This window comes from Cydia pomonella, chromosome 1, assembly GCF_033807575.1.
Source record: "Cydia pomonella isolate Wapato2018A chromosome 1, ilCydPomo1, whole genome shotgun sequence".
Taxonomy (NCBI): Eukaryota; Metazoa; Arthropoda; class Insecta; order Lepidoptera; family Tortricidae; genus Cydia; species Cydia pomonella.
Genome location: NC_084703.1, coordinates 21,161,962 through 21,177,657, shown reverse-complemented (window position 1 = coordinate 21,177,657; position 15,696 = coordinate 21,161,962). Strand labels below are relative to the sequence as shown.

The following is a 15,696-nucleotide window of genomic DNA, read 5'->3' as shown; positions in this document are numbered from 1 at the left end:
GCAAGTGTGTTGAAAAACGTCGTATGAAACGCGTGTGCATTGGTCATTACCCACATCAGCTTTCTTATTGCGCGCTCGCTTACAGCTCGCGCGCACTATATCGCCTCATGTGTAATGACCAACTTAGCACACTTGTATCATAATGTACTGATAATAATCAGTATTTATATAATATATTATACTAATTTACCGTTGTACTACATAAATAAGTGGCAAAATAAAATTTGGGTATAGCATAGCACCAAGAGGTGTCGCGTCTAAGTTAACCAAATCTTAAGCTCATCTTGCGTGAGCTTACGGTATTCGATTTTTTTACTCGTCTCGTAAGTATTTGTTTATTCTCACTAGTGCCACATATTCACTTTGATTGACTTGGATTTTTATGAAATTATGTAGAATTAAAACAAGGCTTGCTTAATTAAATTCGTTTCTTGTGAAGTAGTAATCAGTGCCAATTCAAAGGAACAGGTGATTTTAGTAGGATTTTTACCTTATTTAATGTGTGTGTGATTTTAACCACCTCACTTTTTTAATATTCTGCATGTTTATTTTAATATTAGCTTTGCCGCCGCTGACTCCCCACGAGTACTTTATGTGCAAAAACGGAACGTATATACTGCAAAGTCAAAGATGCAACAGAAATTACGATTGCCCTCCAGGAGATTATTCCGACGAAGTGAACTGTCGTAAGTTATTTCAGTCTAAAGTTTTTGGTTTTGTTTTGTAATTTTCTTTCTCTTTTATCCCTTTTTCTTCTTCTGTTTATTTTTTCTTTCAGTTGCTATTTCTATAGTTAATGTACCTACTTACTATTATTTCGTTTAATCGTATTGCTCTGTTGAGCAATACTGTTAAATTTTGTTCCATTAAATTAGATAATTTTGACAGTTCTCAATTTCATTACGAGTACCCACTGATTGATAGTTTGATTGCTTTTTTTGCACATCTACTCAATATTCATTATTGTCTCAAGTATGTACATTTTTAAGCTCACACTACTATTATTTTTATTAAAAATGTTTATTTTATTACATACTATTTATATTTCTCTAAACTTACTTTTTTATTTACTACTTAATTAATTTAATTCTTTTGAAAAGTAGATATCTTAGACTAAGAAGACTTAACAATAGCACATGAAGCTCTTGATAAAAAGCAGGTTGTCCCGTAACTCAACGATAAAGCAAAGAAGGCGCTGTGTCCTGCGGTAGCACCATGGTTTCATTTTTATCGCCTGTCATTATGCCTGTCACTTTCGCATTTACATATTTGTTAGAACGTGAGAGGCATGGTGACAGGCCATAAAAATGCGACCGTGCTACCGCCGCTGGACGCAGGTGTCTGAGTCCACTAGTTTAGTCCTCTTCGTTGTACCGTTGATACGTGTCAACGTGTTTATGACGAGATTTCTTTTACCCGTCAGCATGTGGTGAAGGCGACTTCAAATGTGACAATGGCTACTGCATCCCGGCATCTAAGCATTGTGACAGAACGCATGACTGTCAGGACCGTTCAGACGAACGCGGTTGCAAATATGGTTTGACTTTTTCAACATACACGATTTTTCAAAATTTATATAGATTATTCGTACAATTGTACAGTCAAGAGGTGATGGTTGGTGAAATTTAATTTACTTACAGTATTATTGTTTTTCTTCTTTGTAAACGTTTTATTTACTTCCGTTGCATATGAAATGGTGAAATCAGTAAGGCAAGTTTTCTGACGAAAACATGTTTGTCTTATTAATTTTGTGAGCGGGTTTTGCCTTAAGTTATTGGTTGAGGACGCTTAAGCCCACTAGAGTACATCATCATATGTGGAAACTCAACGCACTGATGTTCAAATTGAATTTGGTCTATCAGCGCGTCTAAGTTGTGTCAGAAAAATTGCAATATGAGTCCCCTGTTACACCAGTCCCCGATGTTGAAGCTTTGCCTGCTAATTAAATTAACTATTATCTCTAACAATTTTAGTAAACAAGTTTTTTTTTTATAATTAGTTAATACGATGTATTATGTTGCTTGGACTACGAAACAGTACTTTCTTCAAGTGATTTGTTTAAGTGTTGTGTGTACATATATTATTCAAACATGCCGAATCTCATTCATATGGGTAATGATAATTTGATATGTCCAGGGAACATAATGCCCATATTCTTTTAATGATAATAAGTCTCATTAGTCAGAAATATTGCAGACCGACAGATACATTAGAATATGTTTTGTACATATTTCTGGCACGTGAAGGGTTGTGGTTTAAGCGATAAATTATGACAGGCACACTATGCATGGCTTATGAATATAAATGCTCGAGCGGGCAATGCGTGCTCGCCGACGCGCAATGCAACGGGACCGCCGAGTGCACAGACGGCTCCGACGAGAGGAACTGCCCTGGTTGCAAAAGGGACCAGTTCCAGTGCAGGGACGGTTCGTGTCTCAACATCGCACTGCGATGTAACGCTAAAAGAGATTGCCCTGGCGGTGAGGACGAGTTAAACTGCGGTAAGTATTCGACAATTCCCGTAGGAAAAAGTTGCAAATTGTTTCTATCAATGATTGGCATGTGCATGTACACCATTTAATTATATCACTGCACGGCATGTTACTTTTATAAATCACTTCATTAAAAAAATATCTTTAGGTAAGTTAAGTTATTAGTATTCAAGGGAAAATTGTTGTTCGCATTTTATGTAATGACGTTACTGTATGATGATATCGAACATGTTCGTTAAATGCTTTGTCCATGTTTTGCCATTTAAAGTCTATAGATTTGGCATAAGCGATAAGTAATTAAATGTGGCATATAAAAGGTAACATAGAGATTATCAAGATACTGTGTTGCAGGGCCGCAACAATGCCCCGTGGATCAGTTCACGTGCGCGCCGCAGTCGCAGGTGCGGTGCGCCGTGCACTGCGACGACGTGGCCGATTGCGACTCGGGCGAAGATGAGCTCGACTGTCCCTCACCCGGTACTTTTTAATTATTTCCTCCACTGGCTTTGCAACATTCAACACCGTCTAGTTATGCATATCATTTTTATAATTATTTATATGGAAAACCCTACAGTCCAGGACAAATACGTAAGATTTAAGGGCAATCAAAGTATTCGATTCCTACAATCGAGGGTCAACTTTACTCATTCACATCATTGAACAAAAAAAAACATGCACTTTCGGTGGATACTTAAACTAAATTAATGATGTCATGAAGTCGTAAATTTATCTAACTTGTATTTATCTATCTAAGTATGTATATGTAGATATACATCCCATCCCATCGTACAAGCTTTGCTTCATTTGGGGCTGTGAGATTGACCCCGAATATTTTTTACTTATTTATGAATGTAATTTCTCCAATAGAAGATGTATAGAATTCCTTATGTACCTTAAAAACATGGTTGTTATTAACTTTATTTTTTATTCTTAAATATACTTTAATTATATATAGCGCAAATATTTCTGCCGCCACTGCGAAAGTAAATATTATAAATTGTTTATGTACCTCTTCAGCAGTCTGTACGTTGCCATGCTAAGTGTGATATTTAATGTACGCGGTGACCAGTGTCATAATTATGTTATTCATTTTGGTTTATTTACGATAAAGGTTATTAGGATAACGGTTTTGAATTGGATGTTTTGTTAAAGAACCTTGCGAGCACGAGTGCGATGGGAACTGCCTGGTGCCGTCGCAGATCTGCAATGGCGAGCAGGACTGCTCGGACGGCAGCGACGAGTACTTCTGCAACAACTGCGAAGGACCTGACAACTTCAGGTCAGTTTATTTCCTAATAAAAAACTTTTGCTAAGCTCTATTATTTATTCATTCCGGGCCATAAATAAACAATTAATTTACTAGATGACCTTGCATTAATAATTTTCAGTTGTCAGCTTTAGTCGATAAATAATGCCCAAGAAATAAGCAAACCAGCGGTAGCATCATGGTTTCATTTTTATCACTTGTCACTGTGCTCGTCACTTTCGCTAGAATACTTGTTAGAACGTGACAGGCATGGTGACAAAGGAGCCGACCATCTTCGCCCTACAGGTGTAGTCCTCTGATAAAAATACATTTTATGTACATATAAGTACGCTTACCTAATAATGCTCTGATTATAGGTATCTCAGAACTACATGTATGTTTATATGCAAATAACTTTTAATTTGTCATTAGCGAGTGCAATGTGACTTTAGCGAATGTTTCCTAAATATTTATGTTAAACGTATGACTGCGCGAATGTGAATGCCAATGTAAAATTATTTTTCAATGATAAAACAGTTGTTGTTCCCGTCGAAGATCTAAAAGGAAGCAATAATATTATCTTAATAGATTAATTCATATACTGATTAAACAATTATTTAGTTATAAGTATTACAACAAAACTGTTTATTTTTGTGTTTAGATGTAAGAGTGGAGAATGTGTGCACAAAAATGTGCGCTGCAATGGCCTGCCGGATTGTGAGGATGAGAGTGACGAAGAGGGCTGCGAAAAAATCATGATACCATCGGGTGAGTTGTTTGAACGTCACTTGACGGTACTCATGCGTACAATAGTATACGTGCGAGCTCCGAGTGTTTGGGAGCCCCGGTCCCAGCAGGCATTGGGACTATTGTAGAGAAAGTGAACAGTTAACGTTAGGTATATGGATTGAAGTTTGGGTGGACAATTAGACTAGGTTATTGCAAACACGTACGGGCACCTGCCATAATAATGTTTTCACTAGTTACCGAGGCAAGCGGTGACTTGCCGCTCACTAGATGGGCCCCTGAAACTGCCGTCGTAAAGACGACCAGGAGCAACACTGGTGTGAGCGGCTCAGTGGTGTAAAGAGGTGTATACCGCTTTCTACCGAATGGCAGATAACAGCCACTATGCCAACTTTTATGCATGTTTTATAAATGTTTCACTTCCGACCGACGAAGACACGCCGGAAACGGAGACCCTGACCGACTCTCGGGAGTACTTCGGTCCGTGGGGTCGTTAATACCTAACCTTACCTAATACTATTTGCAGTGTGATTTTTCCCATAGGTGTACCTTTAGAAATACTTGTTGTAAACAGCTTAAAAAAAAACTCTGACATTTTAATCATATTTTTTTCAGGGAATTAAATATTTAAAAAAAAACCAAGTTATACTCCCACTCATTATTTGTAGCTATGATTTGGTTTGATTGCTCTACCTTTTATAGTTCAGGAGAAAAATGTGTCCATAAAATGACGTTTTTGACATTATCTCGGTGACGGTTCAGGATAGGGGGCTGAAAATTAAGGTTAAGGCGATATTCGTCACAGGGGCGACTTCTCCTTCCTTAGCCTGCTAGACCCTTTATTTTGGTACCTTCTATAATGCCCAAACCCGTGTAATCCTAATAATAATAATTAATATATTCCTCTCGAAAAACGAAAATTCAAGATGTATAAGAATGACTCTCGCACAGTGACAGGTGGCATGACATAATTTCGGTACATTCCATTTATGCCAGGTCTCTTGAATCCCTAGTTACAGACGTAGTCTTAGAGCATTTAACCAACTGGAGACGCCTTGTCTGTAATTTTCTGTACAAAACCTTCTGCCACTCTATGCGGGGGAGCGGCACGTAACGTACAAATAGATATGTCAGATAACTGTGAGTCCAGACAATATATATGACCATTGGCCGAGCTATTCGATAGAGGGCTAAGCTCTAAAAGGCGACTACGGTTAGTTAAATGCTAAGGATGTAGTGAATAATCCTTTACCATCGTATTTACACGAATACGCGGGTTATTCCCACTAGTTACCCCCAAGTTGTACTACTGGGATTTTTTTCCCACCTTTTACCACTGGGAAAAAAATCCTACTAGTTACCACAAACCCGATTTGGTTGTAACTACTGGGATTTTTTTTCCCAGTAGTTACCACCAAAATTTGGTTAGCGTTCAATACTAATAAAAACAGTCTAAATATAGAGTGCTTTAATCAATAATTAAGTCGAATTAATAATAAGTTAATTAGTTATTAGTTGAATTATAACTCGATAACTGATTCATTAAACTGCTTTAAAAATGATCAAAAATAGTCGTTCTTGACTGATTTGTTTGTTCGTTCGTATTGTGACGTTATTTATTGAAACGGACCTTTTTGTCGATGGCGCTTACGCCATTATCAGCGATGCTCCTATATAAATACAACGCTGCGCTACGCAGTGCGGCGTAAGCGCCCAGGACAAAAGATTCAGGTTTCATAGATAACGTCACAATTAATTCAATTTATAATTAATACGATAATTTTCAACCAAACGTTAATTTCTCTTTAACTTTTAATTTTATGCAATTGCACTGACTTATTTTTTTTTATCCATTTTAAAGCAGTTAACTGACTTACTTATTTGACACTAATGACTTATTTATTAAAGCACTCTTTATTTATACTTTACTATTTCTACTGTTTTTATTAGTATTGAACTCTAACAAAATTTAGGTGGTAACTACTGGGAAAAAAGATTCCCACCTTTTACCAGTGGTAACTAGTGGGAAAAAAAATCCAGTAGTTACCACCAAAGCGAGTTGGTGGTAACTAGTGGGAATTTATTTTCCTAGTAGTTACCAGTGGTAAAAGGTGGGAAAAAAAATCCCAGTAGTTACCACTGGTAACAACTTGGTAGTTACTAGTGGGAATAACCCGAATACGCACGTACGTGTTATGCTATTTCAGTCAGGCTCAGTACAAAAAGTACTGAGGTTGACCGAAGTAGCATGACAAATACGAACGTTTCCGTAAAAATACGATAGCAAAGGATTGTTCACTACATCTATAATAATATTATGAATGTGAAAGTAAATCTGTCTGTCTGTCTGTCTGTCTGTCACGTTTTCACGCTTAAACCGATGGACAGATCTACATGAGATTGTGTATGGAGATAATTTGAGGCCTAGGGAAGGACATAGGGGGACATCATCATAATTTAATGCAAGCGAAGTTGCAGGCAGAAGCTAGTATACCATAACTAAGATAACCAGAATGTCAAATCTTAACATATTCCCTGCCAAACACACATTTGGCGATGAAAGTGTTAACCATCCCAACATTGATGACGTTTTGCTTTTGATAGAGTATTAATCTTAATTATTTTCTCCTTTTAATGTTGAAATTCACTATTTTACAGAGAAATGTACCGACACCCAGTTCCAGTGTAATAATGGCTTTTGCATTGACGTCGACTTCTACTGCGACCGCAACCCGGATTGCGCCGATGGTTCCGACGAGGAAAACTGCCGTAAGTAACGTTTTACTGTATTTAATATGACTTAAAAAGAAGTGTTCTATAATCATCCGAGATCGGATTTTTTGTGGCAAAATATAAGACACTCGCAATTTCAATAGTGCTAAATACGTTTTTTATCGAATAGGTACGAGTATTTAATGTCAGGTGGGGTAAGGGGAACATAGTATGATTTTCTCGGGGCAAAAGAAACCATACTCGTATGAGGAAAATCCTTCTAAGTAAGTTTTAGAGTTTATTTTATTTAAGCATTAGTTTTATTTTTAGTATTATCTTTTTTTTTGTATTAAATATGATTTAATTTACCAAGACATATCTACCTGCTTCAAACAAGGGTCACCTTAATTCAAATGTAAATATTCTGTAAACAATAATAAAACGTTGGTTATTATACTATTTATTGACTTATTCAGTTTAGTGACCGTCTATAACAATTATTTGGGTTTATTGTTAAATTTAGTTGAATAATAAGTATTTTTTTAAACCCTCTCCCTGGTTTCTTATTAACATTAGGTAGTTTAACAAGGACCACACCATACCAGCAACCCTGGAGCCAGTTGGTTTATCAGCGGCAGATGGCAAAAAGCCCGACGGCTGCTCGCTCGTACCTTGGTTCCTGGGGCGGCCCCTGGCGTGGGATGTAACATGCGTTGATACGCTGGCCCCATCTCATGTCCGGCGCTCTGCCAGGAAGCCGGGGACGGCAGCAGACGACGCCCAAATTGCCAAGTGTCGCAAATATGCATTTTTAAAAAGTAATTATGTATTTGCGGCACTTGCGATTGAAACTTTCGGTCCTTGGTCGTCCGACACCAAGAAACTAGTAAAAGAAATTTCTACTAAACTAGTCTGGGTGTCTGGCGACCTACGAGCTGGCGCTTTTTTCGCACAAAAACTTAGCCTCACTGTGCAGAGAGGGAACGCGGCCAGTGTCCTGGGAACAATGCCTCAGGCTAATTTAGGCTTAGTTTTTTGATAATATAGCTATTGTAATTGATTATGTAAATATAGGACCACACCTAAATTCGAATTCTAAGACATTAATCAATATAAACATCATATTTTAATTTTTTGAATGTTTAATAATCGCTTGGCCACTGCCAACTTGCTCAGTTGCAAGTTGCTGAGCAAATGTTGGTTAGTTTGAGGAGTACAGCCTACAGTTTAAAAATTTGCTCGTGTTACAGGCCACGCCCGTTATTACACAGGCAGCTCACATATGAATTAACTTTTATCACAGATAAAGCATGAGAATCGAATACCATTAAATAATAAATACAATCAGAGTTTATGTTCCGATTTGCAGTCATTCAGAGAGAAAATATTAGAAAATAATAAAAACAAAAGATCGGCCAGTGCGTACGATGGCTGCACTATGCATGTTTGCCATGTTATATAATATTAATAAAAAAAAATAACTTATTGATTCATTAGCACAAAACACTCTTCCCATGAAAAACATTTTCATGTAAAATGTTGCCAAGACGAAACCATAAGGCTCGCTCTGTCAAAAAGTTATTAGATCTCTTGTAGAGCCAAAATATATGGCTTGGCCGTTTCTTTACTGATTCCCCAATTGACATTTTGCTGGGACTTAAGTCTCCCGTGAGAACAGCTATTGCAACCTGGCTGAAACGTCGGATAAAAGGTAAAATAATGAAATAGAATAGCGTTAGACCCGTTAATGACATTAAATATGAATATGTCAAAACTGGTGGTAGCCATACTTCTCATTATTTATTGAAGTTTAAAATGACTTATTAGTACTATTGAAATTACGACAGTCTTATGTTACACACCACAAAAAGTTAGATTTTTGACAATGAAGAAAGGGCAAACCTTTCTTTCCTTTTATGACAGTATTGATTCAAGGCAAACATAAAAGTAAAGTTTTATGATTGTGTCTACGAGAGAGGTGCGTTGAACTAAAGCAAACCGAACGACTCCAAAAATGATATGAACGTAGGTACTTGACCTATCATCTCTATTTAAATATAATTAACATTTTAATTTATTAAGTAATAATAATTAATTTTTATTTTTTTCTACTTATCAAGACACTTTTTCATCGAGAAAGTTAGAAAATAAAATTTTAAGGTACTTGTTTTTTTTTTAATTTAATCACTGATAATACTTAAAAATAGTAACCTCATATGCTATTAAGAAAAATGTAATTTAATTATGCTAATGGAATGTTCGGAATCTGACTTAATACATTAAATAATTATCGGTCATGCCCATTGCCTTGGTCAGTACTGTCATAACTTATATGTATATAACAATAGCAGGAGCAAATTTTAAACACATAGATGCACAAATGCACTGTCAACGCTTGTAAAGCAATGCAGCACTAATATTTAAATAAATTACGCACATATTGGCTATAAATGGCACCACTGACGAAGATGCACATTGCACAAATTTATTAGACTATTTCATACCTATTTATGTACCAGTTAATTAATATTCTCCCTACAGCATGATACTGTTTCAACTGATGTCGTAAAATAATCGTCTCTCTAAGTTTGCATCGAACTGAGACGAGGATGATTGCTTTAAGTCGGAAATAAGTGGTTCCTTGTAAGTTAAATATAACTTTATTCGGAGGTAGTTCATGATACGTGGGATAGGCGTTAACTATATAATAATTAATGAAACTTGTAGCAATTGTAGCCTGAAATGGTACCTAGTAGGTATGTACACCGGCAAAGCGACGGTGTTAGTGGTGAGATCGCTTGCCGTTTCATAGTTAGGTTTCGAGCTGGTACTGGTGTAAGTGTCGGTGGTACGTAAACCGGTAATGCGCAGACTGGGCGGCGGCGCGACCCTCGCGCTCTCCGGCGCCCGATGCTGCGTGCCTCGAATCACAATTCACATGTTACAATGGGCGCTGCATACCCCACATGCAGCGGTGTGACAATGTCTATGACTGTTCGGACTTCTCCGACGAACAAAACTGTTACAATTCCGGTATTAACAACATATAATGGAATGCTGAATGCGTGTTGAAACATCCAGAGTGTTTCGGTACTCCCATAATACCTATTTTTTTCGACCCTACCTAGAGTAGTGACTGATGATTTCTTAGAAAAGACACTTATTTTTTAGCCTGAATGTATTTAAGTATTTGCAAATATAAAAATGAGCCTATGTAGCGATACCTATCCATATGATTAGTTGATTACATGCTTTAGCAGCTTATTTTTTTTAACAATTTGACAGTCAAGATGACATTTTAGGCTCATAGTCAGTAACAGAGTTATAATCTTATAACTAATAGCTTATACGTATAGAATCAGTAGTAGACTCATTAAGGCCAACAGATTAAATTAGTTACATCATTTTTGTAACTAATTTAATGTGTTGGCCTTAGTAAGCAAAAAATGCTAATTATGCTCCTTTGAGGCTCCAGTGTTTCAAGTTTCATAAATACCTATGGGTAAAATATTTGTTTTTCAGTGCGTGTATGGTTATAAATGATATAATACTTGACGGAAAGAGTATATTTTCATGGCACTTGCTCGAATAAGATATTATTTCATGCATTTGTACTGAGGGACAAAGGCCTATTTAGTTCCCGTGGGAGTTATGGATTGTGAAAATAAAGCTGTAACTCCCTTTTTTAATTTTATTATGTCACTTATTCATACAAACCAAGTAGTATAAATGAGTTTTACATTTAAAATACTGACGTTTGTAATTGAATATTTTTGTTTATGTTTAAAATTATTTAATTTGATTAATTTAACAGCCGTTTAAAATATTTTTACATAATTTGCAATCGTGGCTGAATGCCGAGTTTTAGTCTTTTTCTTCGCAAGTGTGATGAAAAACATTGTGTGTAACTCCTGGGGTAAGAATATTGCAAACTCGGGTCTTTAATTCCCTCGTTGCACAATGTACTATTAATGTTGAACTTTATAATCAGGTACGCCATTCACTTGACTGTGAAATAGTTACCTACTTTTGTTTGTTTAGAGTAGTTTATGTGACTGCTACATAATCAAATGCTATAGTTACTTTAAAAACAACAAAACAAACTCATTTTGTACTTTAAAACTAATACTTTATAATAAAACTAATTAAATATTATATTTATAAAACGAATCATTTTATACTTTAAGATAAACTGTGCGTCAAATGGTGGTAAATGAAAACTTTTTTCTCGCATGTCACGCAATCGTAGTTTTTTTTTAATTTAGAAACAAACTATTATAGAGTCGGGGGCCTATTTCCGTATCGTTGGATACAAACTAACATGCAAGATTTGTCAAAATTGTATACAATTTACATTTTTGTATAACAAAAAGGCATCTCGTCTGATATTAGAATAGAGGTCGATTCGAATTGTTTTTTTTTTCAGCGATGTTCGAAATTTTAATGTAATTACCAAATCGATTTTGATGTAGTAATGAAGCAATTACAATTTTCCAAGATAAGGAATTCGTTGTAACAAAACAGTTTATCTTAATGTTGGCCATTATTTACGGATTTTTAAGGCATCATAGAACGTTTATGATATGTTTGAAGATAAAATACATTATAATTATTTTTTACCGTTACTGTTTTTAGTATATGCTTGTATTTAGTAATCGCTTTGCATGATTTCTTGCACGACTTGTAACGTATTTCTGACACGTAAGATTTTTTATTCGGTAATATTTGTATTTAAACTGATAGAGCTAATAAAGCCAATGTATACATATATTCACATGAGAGTCGCTTGGTTTTTGCAGCGGTCCTATGAACGACATAAGAACGCATAAGTAATTTTATTTTAATTAGATTCATTTTTGAAAAAATTTAGTGCAATTTAGTTCAATTAGTGCCTAATTTTAGTTTGATTTAGTTAATTGATAGGCGGATCTCTAGATAATGTGCATATATAACTTATTCCTTATTTTTCATATAAGGAATACTCGGGAGGAGTATAAGTAGGTAAATGAAAACTGTGGGAAGTAGAGACAACCACTACTTGGCGAATTATTTCATCTCACATTATTTTATGTATCTTTTTGCCGGATGAGATCGCACTTGGTGCTAAGGACCTGAATATTCAAACTTTATACTAAGCCTAAATGAAAAAAAAAAGCTTATGTTAATGCAACAATAGCAGACCTTGGAGAACATTAATGACCCACTTTCCGAGCATGACAAATGTAAAATAATTATATTATTAATCAATTTAGTTGTTATTTATATGGTACTTAATAATCTCTTATTTTTTTAAAACATCACCGAAACGTAACCTTAACCTTAACCTAACCTAATTATGTTTCTACCTACTTAATGCATTTATATTCGTTTAAGTATGTGTTTGAGTATGCATGAAAACTGATAGAAGTGCAGGAATAGAGATAATACATATTTAAATCTTTTGATTCATCACATAATATATATTATGTAAAAAATACCTCTGACTGTATTATCAATGACACTAATATAAAGATATTGTATACTTAGAGCAATACCGGCTAGATAGGTATAGGTACTTTAAAAACGGAAGCGATCAAATGAATGCATGCCTGCACTTTATGTAGTATGCTACATTCAAAAGTTGAATCTTATTAAAATAGTTTACAGAATAATTTATAATTAATTCAATGTACGTGAACTTCAGAATCACAACAGACTGATGTACAAATATGTAATTTATCTACTTATATTTTTAAAATCAAATGCATGGTATTCATTTCTAAAATACTAGTAGACTTAGTTTTTGTAAATATGTGTAATCACTGAAAACAGCTATTTAACGTAAGATCAGGCTTTAATAAACATTATCCTTTTTAGGCTGCAAAGAGAACGAAAAACAGTGCCGCTCGGGTCAATGCATCCTAGAAAACCAATTTTGCAACGGAGTCCGTGACTGTACGGACTACTCGGACGAGGAGAACTGTATCACTCCAGCTCCTTCGTTTGACCAGTTTGCTACTACGACTACCTGGAAGCCACCACCCGAGTACACCACCACGTTCCGGCCAGCTCCGGAATACCCGCCGCGCCCGGAGTACAATCCGCGGTCGGAGTACGGCCGCCCGGCTTATCCCCCACGCCCTAACTACACCCAGCGCCCGAACTACCCTCCGCGACCGGAATATCCGCAGCGCCCGTATGAGCCTACGACGAATATTGAAAGTTCTGGAGGTATGTGGTTTTAGTGTGTACCTAATAATTCTGAGTTAATATTAAAATATACTAAATAGAACCTACCAAAAAAAAATGCGAAACTCTAAGTAACTAAATAACTGAAAATGAAAAAGTAACAATATTTAAATACTCAAACTAATAATACAACGAACAGGGCCTGCCCCGATGCTGCGTGATTATTCATTGATTTTGGGAACGTTCCATTCCCTATCCTAAATTTATAAGAAAATTGATAGAGCAAAAACGGAGTTATGTTATACTACCTTATCTGTGACATGCGATAATCATCTTAATTGTTAACCTATATGCCTCACTTTAGGTTGCGATAGAAATCAATTTCGTTGCGAGAACGGCCCATGCATACCCGCATATCGACGATGTGATGGTCATCGAGACTGTCCGCGAGACGACAGCGATGAACTTGATTGTCCACCCAACAGTAAGAAGCAGGAACAAATAGCACTTAGTGTTGCGATTCTATTAACACCTGGAGAATACGATAACATGCATAACTTCTATTAACCCTTGACAAAACCATAACCCGTCTTACAATTAATTACTACTGAATGTAAGCTAATGAAGAACTTCGGCTTCGGACTACCATCAATACTGACAAAATAATGTACATTTAGCTGGAGTGAAATTCTCTAGCACTAAGTGTAACCCAAATCTTAAAATAACTTATAGTACCTACCTATACACTCTATGCAATGCCTAATCACGCAGAACCTCCGTACCAACTATTAGAAAAACTTCGAAATGTATACAATTCAAACTAATTTTCTTACTGTTATGCGTGGTGGGGCAACACAGCTAGTCAATAAAAAGAAACACAAGACTTACTTTTGTGTTACTTCTTATTGGTGGGTTGGCGTCTTGCAAGGGGTTAATAATAAATTAATATTTCGTCATAGAGCTGCTTAGCTAAAATAATACTTTTGTACAAACAATGTTCCTTTTAATAAAAATAAAAATTGAACGGCATGAACTTTCTTAAAAAACGTTTTGTTAATTTTGGTTAAGAACAACTATCACACGCTACCTAAAACTGTATGTTTTGCGTTTTCAAACATTTTGTATCAACAAAGAGAATTGATTGTAGTAGAGAGATAAAGTCTAACAGAAAAACGTGCTACTTAGTTAGTTAGTGCTTCTGGGCATTTCCGCAAATCGACAACCATTGTGTCTATTTTACAATTAAGGTAGCGCTAATCACCCCAGCTCCTCCACGAAGCCTAGCAAGGCTTTCAGGTTACTAATTGCCTCCTTTAGTGTGCACGGAGTCTTGCTCCTGTATACTTCTACCTGTTTGCAGTCTAGGAGAATGTGTTTTGTTGTTTCCTCTTCTTCCATGCACGTGGGACTGTCTGTTTTACCCATATTGTGTAGGTGTTTGTTTAGTGTGTTGTGTTCTGTAATTAATCCTACTATTTTACGTAGTTGGCGTCTAGGTGTTTTCAGTAGTATTTTGGTGAGCTTGCAGTTAAGTTCCGGTAAAACATCTTTGGTCTGCCTGTTTGTCTCCATTTCCTTCCAGTACTTATTGTGGAGTTGTCTGTGGTGTAGGTCTAGCTGGTCGTGTATGTAAGATATTGGTAGGGGTATGATGGGCTCGGGTCCATATGCCGATATTTCTGAATCTTTCCTGGCCAGTTCATCCGCTGCATCGTTTCCTCTTGATCCACTATGCCCCTTTATCAGTTGAACGGTTACTTTGTTGCTTTCTTTGCTCACTTCAGTGAGGCTTCGATGACATTCGAGTACAAGTTCTGAAGTAAGTTTGTCGTTGCATAGCGCTTGTATTACTGATTTACTTACTGTCTGACAGTATTAGTATAATTTCGTATTTCATTTGCCGTCTTGTTATGGCATTGTCAGCTTTTACTATTCCTACACATTCAGCTTGGAATACCGTGTTATGTTCACCCAGAGGTTTTGAGATGCGTATGTTCAGGTCCTCTGAGAAGACACCGCATTCTGTCCCTTTATTTGTTTTTGAGCCATCTGTAGGTTTGATGGATTTAGTCCTTCCCTCGGGCCTTCTGTTAATGATATGGTGTAATATTTCCAGAAAATCATAGTTATTGCTGTTTTGTCTATAGGCGCTTCCAGCATTAACATTTTTGAGATCTATTTTTCATAGATCATCTTGTGTGCTGAGCTGAAAGATGTCCATAGGTTTAGATTTTTCAATCGAACAGCCGTGGCAGCCGCTTCTTTCTGTATATATATGTGTCCTAACATTATTCTAGCGCCGCAGTCGGAGTAGTTTTCATACAGCCCGTC

General features: G+C 36.3%; 1 protein-coding gene across 2 annotated transcripts in view; it reads left to right on the top strand.

Moving 5' to 3' along the window:
- The window catches only part of LOC133527173 (basement membrane-specific heparan sulfate proteoglycan core protein), a 204,374-nt gene that overhangs the window by 145,258 nt on the left and 43,420 nt on the right, over window positions 1–15,696 (top strand). For both annotated transcript variants that reach the window (XM_061864076.1, XM_061864067.1), the window contains exons 12-20: window positions 561–686; window positions 1,424–1,537; window positions 2,277–2,501; window positions 2,844–2,969; window positions 3,645–3,771; window positions 4,400–4,506; window positions 7,144–7,254; window positions 13,054–13,407; window positions 13,730–13,849. In XM_061864076.1, the coding sequence (XP_061720060.1) occupies window positions 561–686; window positions 1,424–1,537; window positions 2,277–2,501; window positions 2,844–2,969; window positions 3,645–3,771; window positions 4,400–4,506; window positions 7,144–7,254; window positions 13,054–13,407; window positions 13,730–13,849 (1,410 nt within the window). The remainder of the gene's footprint in view (window positions 1–560; window positions 687–1,423; window positions 1,538–2,276; window positions 2,502–2,843; window positions 2,970–3,644; window positions 3,772–4,399; window positions 4,507–7,143; window positions 7,255–13,053; window positions 13,408–13,729; window positions 13,850–15,696) is intronic.